At 47.1% G+C, this 18,019-nt stretch overlaps 1 protein-coding gene across 1 annotated transcript in view; it reads right to left on the bottom strand.

Moving 5' to 3' along the window:
• LOC114693872 (guanylate cyclase soluble subunit beta-2-like) overlaps positions 1-18,017 on the bottom strand; it is a 92,305-nt gene extending 74,288 nt beyond the window's left edge. Inside the window, 3 exon segments of the mRNA XM_028870430.1 lie at positions 928-1,001; positions 5,736-5,768; positions 17,928-18,017. Coding sequence (XP_028726263.1) covers positions 928-1,001; positions 5,736-5,768; positions 17,928-18,017 — 197 coding nt within the window.
• Positions 18,018-18,019: the final 2 nt, after the last annotated feature.

Raw genomic sequence — 18,019 nt, 5'->3', positions numbered from 1 at the left:
ACACATAAGGAGGGAGGCTATGACTTAGTGCAGCTTGCTTGCCTGGCACACTCAAGACCCTGGGTTCGAGTCCTAGTCTCTCCCTCTCTCCTCCACCCCTCCCCGCCCTCCCACATGCTTTGCTTCCTCATCAGTGATCACAAACAACAAAGACGGTGTAGGGCAACGCTAAGGACCTAGCATGGCCAAGGCCCTAAGTGGAATCGCTGCTATTAGTAGAGGGAGGGTGGAGAGAGACAGAAAGACACGTGAAAACGGACAGAGACGTGAAAAGAAGAGAGACACAGAGAATGCAAATGGAAGCTCATTCATGAAATACCTGCTAGAATCATGTGAATTCTTGTTAACACCGGGAGACCCTGTTTTAAGACTTATTTTAGGAATAAAGAGGATATGGGGGTCTGGAAAGATGCCTCAGTCAGGAAAGTGTTTTCCACATAAGCATGAGGACCTAAGTTTGGACCCTAACACCCACATAAAAGCAGGGCATGGTGGTACATGGTGGTACAACCCCAACACGGAGTTGAGGGAAGACAGAGGCAGGCAGATCCCTAGAACTTGTCAGCTACTAGGCTATCCAAATCAGTGAGCTCCAGGTTCAGTGAGATACTCTATATCCAAAAGATAGGGAGAGAGATTGAGGAAGACATCTGATGGATCTCTGGCCTCCACATGCATGCAAACACACATGCACCCATATACTCACATGGACATACACATGATAAGGAGTCTTTTCTGTGTCTAGTTAGTGTTTTAAGGCACTGTAGTTGGTCTCCAAGTCACTACATCTCATTGTGCATTAGAATAGCACAGTTAGCCATCAACTAACTCTCATCAAGAAGTCAGTAAAATACTGGAATGCTTTAAAAAGAAAGAAAAGAAATGACAGACCACGTGGAAGCTTCACCTTCCTTTTGAGGCACTCACCTCAGTTTTTCCCACATCTCTTCACCGAATTTCTCTGTCACGAGAGACTGCAGACAGGTGTTGATGAATCCATACTAGAACGCAAAAGAAGGGAAATTTGGAGAATGAAGCATGATGCCCTAGACCCAGCCTTCCTGTGGGTGTCTTTGGAGATGTGCATCCTCGGGAGCTGATGGTGGCTTTTCCGGGGTTTTTGGTCACTGAGTAGCTGTCATCCTTTCCTGGTGGAGGAAAAGCTGAGCAGCCAGAGGCTGGTGGTGTGCAGACAGGGATCCTGTGAGCTGGAGTTCCAATCATACCATCCTCAGAAGGGCTTCCTGCTCCTTGGGACCCCACTTTGAATAGGCAGTTATTGGATGGATGAAGGTTTGAAGGCATTACATTGGACACTGGGAGACTGAGGGTACACACTTTGTGTCAGGTCCAAAAAAGTAGTGAAAGGACACATTGTTTTGTCTTTGTAAAAATAAATCTAGGTCTGGGTGTGTGTGCAGAAAGTAAAGAGTGGAGAAAAGAAGGAACCAACAGTACAGATTGAGAAAGATGAGCTGGGGTGTGCTCAGTGGTCGAGCATTTGCCTGGTAGTGCAAAAGCCTGGGTTCCCTCTCTAGCATGAAGAAAAAGAGGAGGAGGAGGAGGAGGAGGAGGAGGAGGAGGAGGAGGAGGAGGAGGAGGAGGAGAGAAAAGAAAAAGATAATACTGGAAGGTGAAGCAGATTCCACCCTACTATCCACTCCCTAAAAGCCAACATCAGGGAAATAGGGAGATCTTTCCTATGGGTTCCCTCATTCATCTGTTCCCTTTTCTGCTCCAACAGAACCAGAAGGGCCTCTAAGAGTCATTAGTGCCCTGCATGGACCATATAGGTCACCCAACCTGCCTCAGCTCCTGGGCTCCTGCCTCAGGGCTGGATCCTATTTGAAAGCACCAATGAACTGAGTTCTAGAAGGTTCTTCCTAAAGCAAAGGACCCTTTTGTTCATCAGTGCCTGGCCAGAAGTTGATTATATATGTCTGGATTGTCACAGAGCTTCTTTTCTTTCTTGTTTCAGGTTTTTGAGACAAGGTCTCCTGTAATCCAGGCTGGGCTCAAACTCTATGTGGGCACTCTGATACCAGCACTGCTCTCCAGCCAGAGCGACAAGCCAGCAGGGACTCTGGCCAGGGCCATCCCAGCCTTTCGGAGGAAACTTGGGTCCTACCTGAGGCACCCTCGAGAAAGGCTCGTGTTTAAAAGGAGTGTTGAAATGTCTGAAAGTGGTGAGGGCTAACTCAATCCTTCTCCCAGTGTCTGTGCCTGCCATCTGTTGACTGGGGTACACACTCCATCCTGTAATACAGCCTTAGTGAGGCCGGGAGATGGGGGCACTTAGAAGGAAAGGCTTGGGCTCTAGAGCCATGCAGGGTTCTGTCTGTGCTTTAGAGCTGTGTGTTTGGGGGTGAACTGTCTAACTTCTATGAACCCAGTCTTCTCCATGAGCCACACTGGAAATGATAGGAGCTGGGAGATGATAGCACCCAGGGGATCATTGTTAAGTTATAGCTGAATGGTTCTGGAGGCTACTCAAGAAGGCGCTGTTTGACATTGGCCCTTTCTGCAATCTCACAATGGGCATCAGAGTGGTCCTTCCTCCTGAAGCTGAATGTCATGATGGATAGAAGCACGTGGTGACTCTGAGTGCCAAGAGCCATGCTCCCCAGAGACTGTGCACTGAAGGGCTCGGGATGGAGCAGTCTGTAGAGCACTTGCCTAGCACGCCTGAGAGCTGTGGGTTTGACCTCCAACCCCACAGAAACTGGGCATGATGGTCCAAACCTGCCATCCCAGCACTCTGGAGGTGGAAGGAGGAGGGGCTAGAAGTTCAAGGACATCCATGGGCACATACTGAGTGCATCGAGCCTGGGCTACAGAAGATTCTGTCTCACACGTAAGTAATTTACCTTTGAAATCTAAAATGTGCTCTATTATACAGTAGCTGCTTTTGCAAAACAAGCAGTTTCTTAATGCGATAACATGATTTTTCTAGCTCTATATTGATACAAAATCAATAATCATTTCTTCTACTTACCTATAAAACCAAGTCAATACAAACAGTGACTAGGGATGTAGCTCAGTGGATAGTGTGCTTGTCCAGCATGAACAAAGCCCTGGGTTCAGTCCCCACTATTGTGTAAACCAGCAAGATGGTGCACATCTATAGTCTTAGCACTTGGAAAGTAGAGTCAGGAGGATCAAAAGTTTAAGGTTATCTTCAGCTACACAATGAGTTCAAGACCAGCTTGGGCTATAAGAGATCCTGTCTCAAATAAACAAACAAAATATTGGCAAGGTTTCATGTCTGGAATAAGTGATACAAGATGTGGCCATTTTATTCAAGAATTTCCTCTCTTTAAGAATATTTTTAGCAGGGCATGGTGGTGCACGCCTTTGATCCCAGCACTCAGGAAGCTGGTGAATTTCTGGGAGTTCAAGGCCAGCCTGGTCTACAAAGTGAGTTCCAGGACAGCCAGGACTGTTACACAGAGAAACCCTCTCAAAAAACAACAACAGCAACAAAAAGTTTTACTTTTTGTCCCAGGGCTGAGAGGAGAAAGTAGACACAAGCTCCCATCCCTAACCAAGAAGGTATCTCTAATCAACAACAATTTGCAAAAACAAACAAACAAAAAAAAAAACCACTTTCTCTATTGGAGTATTCTTGGATATATTAACCGAAATTAAGGGCAGGCCCATGCCTACCAGTAGATGGCCAACACAAAACAAACACAATGGTGTTTTTTTCCCCATATTGCTTTGTTTGGACATTTTTAACCTTTCTTCTCTTTTGTTTATATATTACAGTTCCTAATTTTGTGTTTTATACGTTTTGAGTGCATGTGCATGTGCGTGTGTGTGTGTGTGTGTGTGTGTGTGTGTGTGTGTGTGTTTCTGGTGATTTTCTTTTTCTTTTGTTATGTTTGTTTTATTTGCCTGTTTGTTTTCTAAAGTGAGAGAGAGAGAGAGAGAGAGAGAGAGAGAGAGAGAGAGAGAGAGATGGGTGTAGAGTTGGATGGGCAGGGAGGTGGGAAGGATCTGGGAAGAGAAGAGGGAGGGGAAACCATGATCAGAATATATTGTATGAATTTTCAGTTTAAAGAAACACTTTATTTTTTATTTGTATTCTTGAGACAGAATTTCTTATAGTATTCCATGATAGCCTTGAACTCACCATGTTGCCAAGGCTGATCTTGAACTTCCAAACCTTCCACCTACCTTCTGAGTGATTCTGTTAGAGGTACGGGCCTTCTTTATGGGGTGCTGGGAACCAAAACTGGGGGTTCGTGTGTGCTAGGCCAGCCCTGTATGGAGCTGCTTTCCAGCTCTGGCGCCCTTATTTCAATATAGGAGCGTTTTTAAAAGGTTTTCAATAAAAATCAGAGAATTATACTTAAGAATAAAACTGTAAGAGGAGAAACTTTAAAGTCATGTTAGCAGTGAGGCAGTGTGTAGTGGGTAGCCATTCCAGCTTTGATCTGGAAGTTCCAACCCCCATTGAGGCTTCGGCAATGGTCACGCCTACAAGGTGGGCGGAGAGAGGACCCTGAAGACCCGAGATCCAGATGCGCTGTCTCTCTTGGTTCCTGGACCCTGGATGCTGGAGGCAAACCGAGCAGAGTTCTCCAGAGAACTCTGTGACTGTGCTACACCTTTCCCAGACCCTGTTACCTATCCCTTCACTTGTGAGTTACCCCACAAAATAAACCTCCCTTTTAACTATGTGGAGTGGCCTTAATAATTTCACCAATACCAGTGACTCATTTAGAAGAGAACATTCCCGTTTACCTACTGCTGACTCTGATGCCAACCCACCAATTCTTGATTTTTTTTTTAAATATATTACATGTCACACACACACGTATACACACGTGTACATATCTTGTTACATTCTAAACAAGTCACGGGATTTTAAACTTTCAGAAGGGATGCCCGTGCTCCTGGAGCCCCGTCCAGCTTCGCTTGTTGACGGCTTCCTTAACTGAAGCATCTCGCAGCATTAAGGAGTTCCTCTCCTACAGTGCAGTGTCAGCTAAGGTGGGGAGCTGAAAGCCAACCTTAGGGTGGTTTTGTGTGTTTGCTCTGCTAACATCCCCTTAGCTCTCCGGGACCCCATCTGTGCCGGTCTATCATAAGGATGGCTGAGGTGCTTCACACTGAACACTGTGCTGAGGCAGTGTCTGCCAGGATTCTCTACTTTAAGCCTACCATACTTTCCTCAGCATTTACTAAATGTTTGCTAAAGATCATTTGAAATTATGCAAACATCCCCATTTCTGCTGAAAACCTACCCTTCATCCTCCTAGCTCCTGGCCAATGCTGCTCGGGGCAGCTACTACAGTGAGATCCCTCCTGCTCACTTCAGGATTCTTCTGGAAGGAAGAATTACAGCTCTAAATTGACTTTTTTTTTTTAAGTTATAACAAGATATCCAGGCTAGGTGGACACACAGAACCTGAAGATGCAAAGTGATACCATGACCACACACAGTGCCAAAGAAAAGAGCCAAGCAGATAGCTTGACCTTGAAAAGTAATAGGCTTAGGAAGGTAAAGAGTGTTTCTATGACTCATGAAGCTTGCCTGACTTTTAACTCGATAGGCCCTGGAAACTGCAATTAGTTTTCTTTTGAAATTCCACACCTAGACTTTCAAAAACTATCTAGAGTCGTATTGCTTTGGTGATCGTTCTGTCAAAATCTTGAGTAAAGTTACCCACACCTGGTGCCAGGGAGGCTTTGTCCCAGCAGAATAGATGCCACTGGCAGCTGCTTACCATGATGTCCAGCGAGGTGTCTCCAGGCCCGGGCTGCGTACATCCGGTGTCCCAGCTGGCTTACTGAGTCTCTGGAAGATGTCTTGAAACAGACGAGCTCTTCCCCAATGAAGTTGGGAACTAACCAAACCTCCTGCTGAACCCTGCCTAGGGAGTAAAAGGCCGGGCTGACTCTGTTGGGAGCAGGTGGGACTTGGCACCTGGCACCCCAGGGGGTGCACATCTCCAATGCTAAGCTCTCAGGACTTGAGTGTGAAGCCTGAGGCATCCCCCGGAGGTGTCAACACAACAGCCGTCTGCCATGCTCTCCCCGTGGAGGCTGTAGCCCACACGGCAGAGACGAGCAGAACTCCAGGAGGCTGGCTGTACTGCCTTGCCACCCGTGCGTGGCAAGTTGGGGGACTTGAAGGAAAAGAGTGTCCCAGCCCTGCCAGACCCTCAGGACTATGGCAACTGGTGACTCTTCGTACCGATTCTGCTGTGCATGACCTTCCCTCCCCAGAAGGTCTCTGGTGTTTATTTTTTGGTTTTGTTTGTTTGTTTGTTTGTTTTGTTTATTTGTTTGTTTTTTGCTTTCTTTCTCTTGAGACAGGATCTTTATGTAGCCCCAGCTGTCCTGGAACTCACTATGTTGACCAGACTGGCCTTGGAGTCACAGAGATCCTCCTGTCTCTGGCTCCAGAGTCCTGGGATCAAAGGCGTGCCTGGTTCATTCTGAGAAACAGATGCCGAAATTCCTGCCTGCTGTTTGACAAACCCGCTTTCCACACAGCATGTTTGAGGCCCGAGGAGGCCAGGGACTGGGACAGCAGGCCTGTTTGTGGAAGCCAATCACAAGTGTATTCCCAGAATCCTGAACTTGGCTTCAAGAGACCCCCTGCATCCCTCAGGAAGACTGCCTCTTACAGGAGATTGTCTCCTGGGAGGCCTCTAATTAACTCCCTTCGGATGACATCCAAGAAATGCCTGCCTTGACCAGCACTTGACCCCGTGATGCTCTCAATGTGGACTCTGCTGGGGCCTGGAAACTCCGTTCTCCCGATGAATCACAGCAATGCTGAGGCCCAGGTAAGCTGTTGCCTGAAGTCTACTGCCTGAGTATTTCTTGGGGTCACAGATGAGAAACGCAGCCACTAACCAGATCCCGTGAGTGTCACCTGAGGCTGTTCCAGCGGACCTGGCCGCTGTGGTGCAAACACTAGAGGCTGAATAAATAAGCGCGATAAACTGAAGGAGGAGGACGTGGACCCTCCTGACACAGAGTGTGGAGGTCCAAGGCGGCCACTGAAATGTGACTCGTGGTTGACACAAGACCTTGACCATGAGGAGACTGAGATGGTTCAAGGACATCTGTCCAGACAGACCAGGTGCTCTCCTGAAGTCCCCTGGCCATCGGTCCCAGGAGCTCTAGCTTGGCAAAGGGCACCCCTCACATTCTCCTTTCCAGAGCCCTCTCCCACCCAGCTGCAGCTTCCCTGAGAAAGCTTTCCCGGTGTCTCCATCATTGGCTTTCTCCAGCTCCTGCCCCCCCCCCTTCACTCACTCCATCTACCCTATGGAGAGGCCAGACCCTCAGAGACACCAGGATTGAGGGAAGCCCCTCTTCACTCCAAAACAGTGATGGTGCATGTTTGCAAAAGCTAGAAGACCCTGTGCTGGTCCTATGTGGAGGGGACATGTGGTCATGAGAAACAGCCTCCAGAATAGATGATTTCCATAATTACGCTACCCAAACCCTTCCCACCACATTCAGCTGACAGCTCTCTCTTTTGGTTCTGCCAAATAGGCTTGCTCTGGCTCCCCCTTACAGCTCAAAACCCCCACTCTGTTTTTTCAAACACATACAAACGCTCACACTTCACAATAAGTAAATGGTTAAAAAAAAAAAAACCCACAACAACTCCCCCTTTCTTTTTTTCACGAAGCAGATGGTAGGTCTCAGGAACTTGGTGGAAATTAGGCTTTCTGATTTTCTAATAAATTTTAGCATCTCACACAAAAAGCACAAGCTCATTTTCATTCTGATGTTAAGTACCATATGGCCCATCATCCATGGAACGTGGCAGCTTCATAACCAGAGTGATGTGGAAGGGAGGAGCTTCCCTACGAGGCCAGTGTGCATGAACCAATTGGATTCCAGGGTGAATACCATTTGATAATAATATTGTATATGGCAGAGGACTAATTATCCCTCTTTTATGGTATGTGTTAATTTTCTCTGCCAGTTTCCCTAATTACGACTGTCACCCAAAGGACGACTCTTTGTAAATACTCTGTAAACATCTGAAAAGACACAGACCGTGTGTGCATGAAGAAAGCCGTCCCTGGGTTTCGAAGCTGTCTGGAAGATTAGCTGACATTTCATATGTTTTTCAGTTGTATAAGCAGCCAAGAAGGACTTGTGACTGTATGGAAAGACCCCTTCCTTTCCCATGACATCATGGGCTTTCCTGTATACTCTGGGACCACTGTTTTGAGGGACATTTTTTATGGCTGTCTTTGTTGCTCTAAAGTGAACAGTCCCATGAATTCTGGCAAATGTATATGCTGGCCCCACTCAAACCCCAATATAGACAGCATGTCTCTATTATCAAGCAGGTTCCCTTGGTGCCCCTTCTCTGCCAGCTGGCCCCCAGCTTCCACTGTTCTCTTGCCTGAACCTGGAGATGGTTTTGCTTGCTCTCAGACTCCACACACGTCAGGTCATACAGCACGCCTTCCGCTGTGTCTGCCGTTTTAACTTTTAGCTCATCTCCAGTACACTCAGTCCAGACATCGTCCTCCCAATTAGGCAGACATTCGTAGACACAGCTTCGTCAGCTGCCCTTCTGATGCGCTGTATGCTGACCCAGCACAATAACTGTAGTGTCCTGTGCAATAGGAAACAAACTTTCATTGTAGGCAGGACAGTAAGGAAAGGCAAGATGCCACACACTGAAGTAAGCTTTGGCTATTGTTTAAGGACATGAATGAGAGAGATGTCGAAAGGGCAAGCACCAGCCCAGAAACCCCACCCTTACGTGGTTTTGTTGAGTGCTTCGCATTTGCGTCTGTGTAGCGTTGTGTGCTGCTTGGCCTCCTCCCCCGGTGTGCCTGACACCTCAAGGTGGCTCCAGTGGGGATGACCAGGCTGGAGGTACAGCTGGAGTTAAAGCCAGAATTTCGAGCCGGGCACCATGGGACTGGCTGGCGGCCCTAGCTAGTTGGGAAGCTGAGGTGGGAGATTGTTCCACAATAGACTGGGAAACAGAACCAGAGCCTGTCTCAAAACCAAAAGATATGTCAGAAGACGGTGTTGTGATTGGGGCTTGTTATCTCACCAGCAGGATGGCTGAGGCAGGAGGATGAGGAGCTCAAGTCAGGAAGATCCGGTCTCAAAAACAAACAAATGAGTAAGAACCAATGCTCCAGACCGAAGGCACCAGATTTCTTTCAGTTTTTTTTTTTTCCCATAGTTATTAATTCAGCATGCAGAAGCCAGGGAACCCACGCCGGCAGACCAAGCAGTCCGATTCCCTAAATGCCCACAGCCACCAGGTGCTTTAGACTGGTCACAGCGGCTGTGGAAAACATCCTTTGATTTTTTACCACACCCCGCCCATCACCTGGCCCAGCGCACTCCGCTGGATTTAGGATAAATCACACGAAACTGCCAGTTTTGCACCAATGCATATGAGCAATGTCCTGAGGTTCTGCGTCATTTCCTTTCCTCCTCGCTATGACCCTGTAAAGTTGCCGTTAACACACACCCCCCGAAAGATAAAAACAGAGGTACAGAAAAAAAGAGAGACTTTCTTGAGGCTCCCACATTGGCAGGGGTCAGAGCTGGAACTGACCCCTCTCTTCTTCAGTAAAAACTTAGGGAGTCAGATGATATCCCTTCTCTAGCAAAGTCCACCATCGGGTCTTACTCGTCTGTTTTCCCTCATCTAGCACAAGGGAAGATGGAGATTTGATTTGCTTGTGGTCTAAGGTTTGGGTTTCAGCACCTAGCCGTTTCATTTTACATCAGAACCTTCTCTTGGGACCCAGGAAACCAGCGAGAACATAGACATTTTCCTCAGAGAGGCCACCCACTCACGAATCCAGATCGCCTCCCTGCGGACGCGCACCCACTCTACCCAGATCTCTCTTCAGTTTGCATTTTAAATTTTCAGCCATCGCGAAGCGGGAATTGTTAGGCTCGGAGCGCCACCGTGTGGCCAAAGTCGTGCATACCGGCAGATCCCTGGTAGGAATGAGGGGGTGTGAGGTTGGCTCTGAGAAACTCAGCCTTGATCACCAACATAAAAGGGGTAGGACCGTCTCCAGGTCACCGTCTTTTAAGTGCAGTGTTACATACGGAAACAGGCAAGGGTGGTGGTGATAAATTTGAACGTACTATGACATGCAAGGGTTCATTTAGGACCAAATTCAGCCTCCTTCAAGTTCAATTGAGCCTGACTCACTTGATAAAGTAAAAGCCACCTGTAAATCGGATGACCTGACTGTCCTATTGCAAACAGCTGGCTGTCACTTAAATGCAGATGCTTTGAAAGCCTGGAAAATGTTAGGTGCAATACTGACCGTGCCCACTGTTCCCCAGCCGCTGCTGTGAGGACACAGGTACCATCCAGGCCTGATTCTGCATCAGGAGCGGGAAGCCCAGAGCAGTCATCTGCAGATATCTGGGGGTGGTCACAGAGCCATGACTTTGGAGAACCCACCTCTCACTACAGGTTGGTACACCTGAAAGTGGTTTTCTTAGTTTATTCTTCCTCCAGAGATGCTTACAACATTCTTAGAAGTTTTCTTTCACTATTGCTTAAGTGTGTGGCAAAATCAATATCCTAGGTAATAATTGATACTCCATCATAACCAGTTAATGATGCATATAGGCTTTGCACTTTGACAGGTAATAATCATTTAATTATCACCTTAACACTGTAAGTTAGAAGCATAGGAACCGTGCATGTGAGATGCCCTGTCATCCAAGCACCATTACAGCAGAGGAGTCTGAGTTGCAGCCTGGGATGTCTCTCAGATTGAAAATGATGATGATGAAGAGGAGGAGGAGGAGGAGGAAGAAGAAGAAGACAAAGACGAGGAAGAGGAAGAAGGAGTCTGAGTGCAGCCTGAGTCTTACCTCAGGTTGAAGAAGAAGAAGATGATGATGAGCCAGGATGGTAGCACACACTTTTAATCCTGGTACTTAGGACACAGAGGCAGGATCTCTTGAGTTCTAGGCCAGCCTATTCTACATACTGAGTTCTAGGTAGACCTGTCAGAGCTACATAATAAAAAATGTCTAAAAAAGGGAGAGGGGCTGGAAAGATGGTTTCACTTACTGTCTTCCCAGAGAACCCAGGTTTTATTCCCAGTAGGTACTTCAGGTGACTCACAACTATTTATATCTCCAGCTCCAAGGGGACCCAGTATCCACTGCCTCCCTGAGCACCTGCACATACATGGCATACATAGGCTCATGCAAGGATGTACACATATGTACAAACGAATACATATTTATTTTATTTTATTTTGAGGCAGGGCTTTTCTTTGTAGCCCTGGCTCTCCTGTAACTCACTCTGTAGACCAAGCTGGCCTCGAACTTGGATTTCTGCCTGCCTCTGCCTCCCAAATGCTGAGATTAAAGGCATGTGCCATCACCACCCAGTATGAGTACATATTTTTTATTAAAAATAAAACAATAATAACAGAGCCAGGCATAATGATAATCCAAACATTTAGGAGATGATGATGATGATGATGATGATGATGATGATGACGATAATGATAAGTGCTGTGGAATAATGCTCTTGTACAATGTAAAGATTTTTCACTCAACTGGTTTTAATAAAATGCTGATTGGCCAGTAGCCAGGCAGAAATATAGGCAAGGCAACCAAATTAAGAATGATGGAAGGATAAGGCAGAGTCAGGAGTAGTCAGCCAGACACAGAGGGAGCAAGAGATGAACATGCCATGCTAATAAAGGTACTGCCACATGTCAAAGCATAAATAAGGAATATGGGTTAACCAAAAATGTAAGAGCTAGTTAGTAATAAGCCTGAGCTACTGGCCAAGCATTTTATAATTCATATTCAGCCTCTGAGTCAGTTATTTGGGACCAGGTGGTCAGGAAAGAGAAACATCCATTTACAATAAAGTATTACAATTATACTAGATCCACATTTGAGACAAATAAGGACTATGTGTCCTCAAGATACCCCCAATGCTAACTGCTTGCTGCTCATACATCCCTCTCACAACCATTTTGTTCTGCTCCAGGGTCCACTGTAGTCAATGTTGGGTACCTCTGGTTGTTCTGCAATATCTCTAAGCTCCCTCAAATGTGCCACACATGCTCTGCATGGATCATGCACGATACAGCCTTGGCCTGGATCCCTCTCTGTTCCCCCAAACCCTTTACATGTTGATGCCTCCCACTTTCTATAGACCCTAGTGCCGGCACCTCACTCTGCTTATTCAGATAAGTTGCAGATCAACCCATCAACAATTTGTTTTGAGTGTGGTTCCAGGCACTGAGGACGGAGAAAGCCCAGACTAAGTTCTCCCTCTTGGCAGCTCTAAGTGAAACTGAAAGTGTTTGTGTGAGTGAGCATCCACTCAGGTTAGATCATGGTGAACCCAACCAAGAGGACCCCTGCCGGTGGGATGGAGCATGGCACCCTCTGGAGTGATGGCAAGCTGACTGAGGAGCATGAGAGGAAACCTCTCAAAAGCTTTCCCCAGCCATCCTCCTCTGACTAAGTCACTTTCCTGTGACAAACCTTTGATGACATCAAGGCCTTCTGCACAGCTTGCTGTCATCCTAATCTTCATTCTTTAGTGCAATCTTGTCATCAATGTCTGACCCTCCCTCTGGACTAATGCCAGGGGCCTCTAATCCATATCATAACCCAAGACATGGGCTAGAGCAGTGCTCACTATTTTTTTGCCAAATGACAAATAAATTAACACACAGACAATGCCCTTCGCCCCACCCAAAAGAATATTCATCATGTGCTGGCATCTTGTGTGGCATGAGTCTATTCAGTGCCAACTCTGGCTAGAGACAGCCCCTGGGCAGCAGGCTAAACCACACACAAATAGGACCATAGAGAGATCGACCCCAGGGTTTCCACCTGGCCATATCCGGCAATGTCTTTTGGTTGAACATCATGTTCCAAGGAGGAGACAGATCAAAGAGGATGGAGAAAGTGAGGAGGCAGAGTCAAGCAGGAGCAGACAGAAGGCCGGAGAGTGCCTCCTCAGGATGGACAGTTCAGACTGACTTAATATCACAATATCCTGGAGGCTTCCCACTTCTTCCTCTAGCTGCTGCAACTTCTCAGGATTCTGCATCACCTCTACCCTCTCGCCTCAGCTCCAGTTAACAGTTCAATGCTTTATCTCCATGTGACCAACTCTCTTTCAACTTTACGTACTTTCCAATATGACCTCCACGACTGTCTGTTAGAAGACCTGCCCTTCCATTGGGAACATCTCTTAGCTGTGCACTCCTTCCCCACACTTCTGATGATTGTTCTTTGAATGTTAATTCCCCGACATAATATCACCCCTCTGCAACCTTCTGCTAAAGTCTCAATCTATCTTTCAAGACTCCGGCATCCATAAAGCCCTTCCTTCCTCCAGCCCTAGGCTACAGGTGCTCTCTACATTTATGAATTTCCTGGGCAGGTAGAGATACTAGATGAAGTAACAGGCTCTCTCCTTTGGATCACCAGCTGCTGAAGGGAAGAAGTGTCTTATTCTGCATAGTGGCTGCTTGATAAACACCCCTTGGAAAAGCAGTGCTATTCTTCTTTACAGAAAGAAACTGCCATGTCCCTCCACTTGGGGATTCTGTGTAACTGGAGTCCTTCTGAAACCAGGAAGCCACCGGGCAAGACACAATCTCCTTGTAACAGAGAGTAGCAGGCAAAGGATCTGGAAACAGCAGCCATGCCAAATTAGCCTCAGTCACTGAGCTGTTAGAACCACGTTTCAATGATGATCAAGTCAAGTTCATGAGGACTAGAATATCTTGTGGTACCAGATATAGATAGCTGAAAATGAACAGCCTCCCAAAGATGTTCACCTAATCCCAGCACCTGTGAGCATTACTGTACTTGCCTAACAAAAGAGACTCTGATTATTTTATTAAATTAAAGATCTTGAGGTGGATCGAGTATCCTGAATTATCCAAACAGAAGGGACTGATTATTGCAAATGTCCTTGTAAAAGAGAGACAGAGATCAGAATGAGCAGCTGGAGCTCTGAGGACGGAAGGGCTGGGGTCCATGCAAGGAAAGAGCCACTAGCCAAGTAGTGAGGCATCCCCGGAGCTAGAGGGTGCCTTCAGAATGAACAAGCCCTACCAACACTTAACAACCAATAGGGCTGATTTGGGCTGTCTCACTTCCAAAGTTTAGGAAAATAAACTTGTGGGGATTCTATGCTTTTATATTTGCTATCACTTATTTTACAGTTATATCTCATTTGTGATCATTATTGTGATAATAATTTGTGATAAATTATTAATAACAGCAAGAGACAAATCATTATAAAAGGCAACCAGTGGTGCAGGGAACACAGTCTCCTGTTAGAGCCACTCTGCTTAACCCCAGGTGCTGTGTTCTGGGCTGCTGCATAGCAACCCAGCAGCAGGAGGCTTACCTGGGGTGAGAGTTGGGGGTGAGGGACAGAAGGCAGTGGCCAAAGGCCAGGAGTCTCCCTCTCTTTTGAATTTGCCTCTTTCTTTCTTTCTTTCTTTCTTTCTTTCTTTCTTTCTTTCTTTCTTTCTTTCTTTCTTTCTCTCTCTCTCTCTCTCTCTTTCTCTCTCTCTTTTTCTTTCTTTCTCTCTTCTCTTTCTTTCATTTCCTTCCTTTTTCCTTGTGCATTTATATGTATATGTGTTTAGGTATGTGCACACCTGCACATATGTGCCCATGTGTATGCACACATGTGCATATGTGTGTGTGCACATATGTGTGCGTAAGGGCCAGAGGACAATCTCAGGTGTCTTTCCTCAGGTACCATCGACCTTGCTTTTTGTCTGAGTCAGGATCTTTCACTGGTCTGGAGCTCACCAGTAGGTTAGGCTAAGGACTACAAGAGTCCCAAAGTTCCACATGCCTCTGCCTTTCTAGTGCTGGGGTTACAAGTGTGTGCCACCAAACCTGGCTTTTAGAAATTGTGTTCTAACTTAAAAACAATTTTATCATGGTTTTAGGATTGAACTTGGGTCTTCATGCTTGCAAGGCGAGATCTTCAATGACTAAGGCGTCATTATACACCCCTTGCCTTTGGCATTCCATCTTTGCAGGTTTTTATGTACCCAAGCTAAGACAGTTTTGACCAGCGGACCCCCTTGAATAGCTGATCACCCTGAGAGGACAAAAAAACAGTCAAAGCATCTTGTTTTCCAAATTGGCTTTATTGTTTCCAGTTTGACTTATCTCAAATCCTTGTATTTCCTCTTCCAAGATTGGTGAGCCACAGCCCAGCTTCTGGTTTTACCACCAACTTCAAAGACAGAAAAAGCTGCTCCATAAGACATGAGTTCAACCCTTAGAACTTCTCAATCAGCTGGGTCTTACTAAAGACAAAAGCATCCAAAACCCATGAGAAGTGGAACAGCACAGCCTGGTGTCCACAGAGAGGAAACCCTAGAGAAGAAGAAGTTATAGGACTCTGAGCATCTTCTCTATTCTGCTGCCTTTCAGATCTGTAAGCACAGTGCGTTGCCCCATGGTAAATCAGGGTGGCCTGTAATAAACTGTTGCCTGGTGAGGCTGAGTGGACTCCCACCCCCACCCGAGTGTGTTCCAGCAGAGAGAGAAAGTGACATTCAGGAACACATTTGTGCAGATGGACCACAGCATGAAAGCTGTCCATTAAACAACTCTCCAGACATTGTTTTTCTGGTCAGGCCACAAGTGAACGACTTCTCCCTTCCTCCCTGCCCGCCCACCCTCCCCGCTGCTCGGACATTGATATTGGCACTTGCAAAACACTGGAGAGGAGGACGCTGAGGTGACTCTGGGTTCTCCTAGGAAACATGTTGGCTTGAGTTCTTACGGCTGCTGCACAGTGGCTGTTGATTTTTCCTCTTCTGATTAAGGATTCTCAGCTTGAGACACCCGAGATCACAGAAATAAAGGTTTTTATTACTACTATTTTAATTTAAAGAACATCACACAGGCCTTTATGCAGTTGTCATGGCCACTAAGCCTAGAGCGTCCCTGGCTTGATTTAGATAATGCTTCTCTTTTTATGTCTGCCTCCCTGTCCCACGCAGGCTAGCATCATGGGCATGCTCCCTGAAGAATCACTGCTGTACACACACATACAGGCATGCACACATGCACACAGTGTACCTGATCTCAGCTCTCTCAGAAGTTAAGCAGGTATAGCCTTATGTGGTGGTTTGAATGAGAATGGCCTCCATAGGCTCCATATATTTGAATACTTGGGGCCCCCAGTTGGTGGAACTGTTTGGGAAGGATTAGGAGGTGTGGCTTGTTGGAGGAGGTGTGTCACTGGGGCAGCTTTGAGGTTTCTAAAGCAGAAACTATTCCCTAACAGGAGCTTCTTCTCCTGTTCCCACCTCCCCACCCCCATCCCCCACCCAGCTCTCACTCTCGCTCTTGCTCCCACTCTGTCCTGTGGTTGTCTCAAGATGAGAACTCTCAGCTACTGCTCCAGCACCGTGCCTGCCTGCCTGCCGCCATTGCTCCCTATCATGGTGGTCATGGACTCAACCTCTGGAGCTGTAAAGCTCCAAATGAATTCTTTCTCCTGTAAGTTGCCTTGTCATGATGTCTCATCGTGACAATAGAAAAGTAAGACACCTGGCTGGTATTTGGATAAGATAAAAAGCAGGAAGGTCAACGTGTAGAGTCTTCTGTAACCGGTGCCCTAAAACTTGACTGGGTGCAGCTCTGTGGCCAGATGAAGAGTGTCTGCTGGATTGTGCACAAGGCACACATGAAAGCGGAGCTGAGAGCTCAGACTGAAAAGAAAGCGGCCAGCTCAAGACCCCAAGGCAAGTGCTCGGCACAAAGGAGATGTATGTGCCGCAGTGGGACAGAGGCAGGAATACGAGACAAAGACAGGAGACAGAGGAAGAGGAGAGGGAATAGGAGGGGGGAGGGTATTTGCCCAGATGGTGGGTGGGGGTTGACAGCAAAACTGTCTCTGGATAGAGGGGAGACAGATGTGCACATAAGAAATGACATTTTAAAAGGATGAGTGTTTTTGATTTTGACTGGGCACGCTAATTAGTGCGGCAAGGGACTTTTGATTGCTGGACCTTAATCTTTCGATAGCTGGACTTAGTAGTCAGGTCCAGTAGAGGAGGGAGTGGCCAAGGAAGGGAATGGACTTGGTGACTAGCTTTAGGAATGTAGTCTAACGGTTTCTAGCAAGGCTGAGGGAATGGGGGAGGGCAAGGCCTGCCAGAGGCATGCTCAAGTCGGCTAGTGTCTCTTCACAAACAATGTCTGAACTACAAAAATTCTTCCTAGACAGAAAGAACATTATGCTTCTAGCTACCTGTAAGTGGGAGGTGCAGAGCCTGTCATGGGCTCCTTGCATGGATACAGCTTTATTTGTGTGAGTCAGGAAGGAGAAAGACCCGCCTACCTCCACCTCCTTGAGCCAGCCTTCTGTGTGCAGGAGCTCTGGGCAAGAGTGTGATCAAAGGCAAGCCCTGACAGAACCATTCTCTACCCTACTGCCTGGATACTGGCCCGTTTTTCAGGCTAACCTAGCAGCAGAGTTTCTGAAAACCCAGAAAGACCTAGAGCAGAAGGGGCTGCCTTCTTGACTGCATTCTGCATGGATGGAGGTGACCTCAGGACTCCCCCATTGGGCTTCTGAGACACATCCTTGGAGACTTTAGGCCGGAACTCCTTTCCAGTTCTGAGCACATTATATGCAGCCATTTATGCCATCGTCTGTGTATGCCAGGCAAGGCAGGGTGGCAGGGTCACTCATTCAAGGCTCTGTGCCTCTGCTCTGGGACACCAGCAGCCAGCTCTCCTTCCCTTCTCTCCTGTCCACGGCTGTGGGAAGCGCCCAGTCTCTGAATCCCCCAGGACATGTCCCCTGAGAAGCTCGGGCTCTTTTTGGCACTGGCTGGGCAGTGTTGGCGTTTGGTTGTGTTACAAGTTTATCATTTCATTTTTACCTCTACCGAACACCTCACCCTGCCAGAGCTGACCACCTGACAAAGACCCAGCTGAGACAAGTCAAGTCGGACACGGTCCGTTCCCAGAGTCTTTCTCGAATCAGCCATTG

Source organism: Peromyscus leucopus, unplaced genomic scaffold (assembly GCF_004664715.2).
Source record: "Peromyscus leucopus breed LL Stock unplaced genomic scaffold, UCI_PerLeu_2.1 scaffold_244, whole genome shotgun sequence".
NCBI classification, from domain to species: domain Eukaryota; kingdom Metazoa; phylum Chordata; class Mammalia; order Rodentia; family Cricetidae; genus Peromyscus; species Peromyscus leucopus.
Note: the sequence above shows the minus strand (reverse complement) of the source record. Positions and strands in the feature narration are given on the sequence as shown.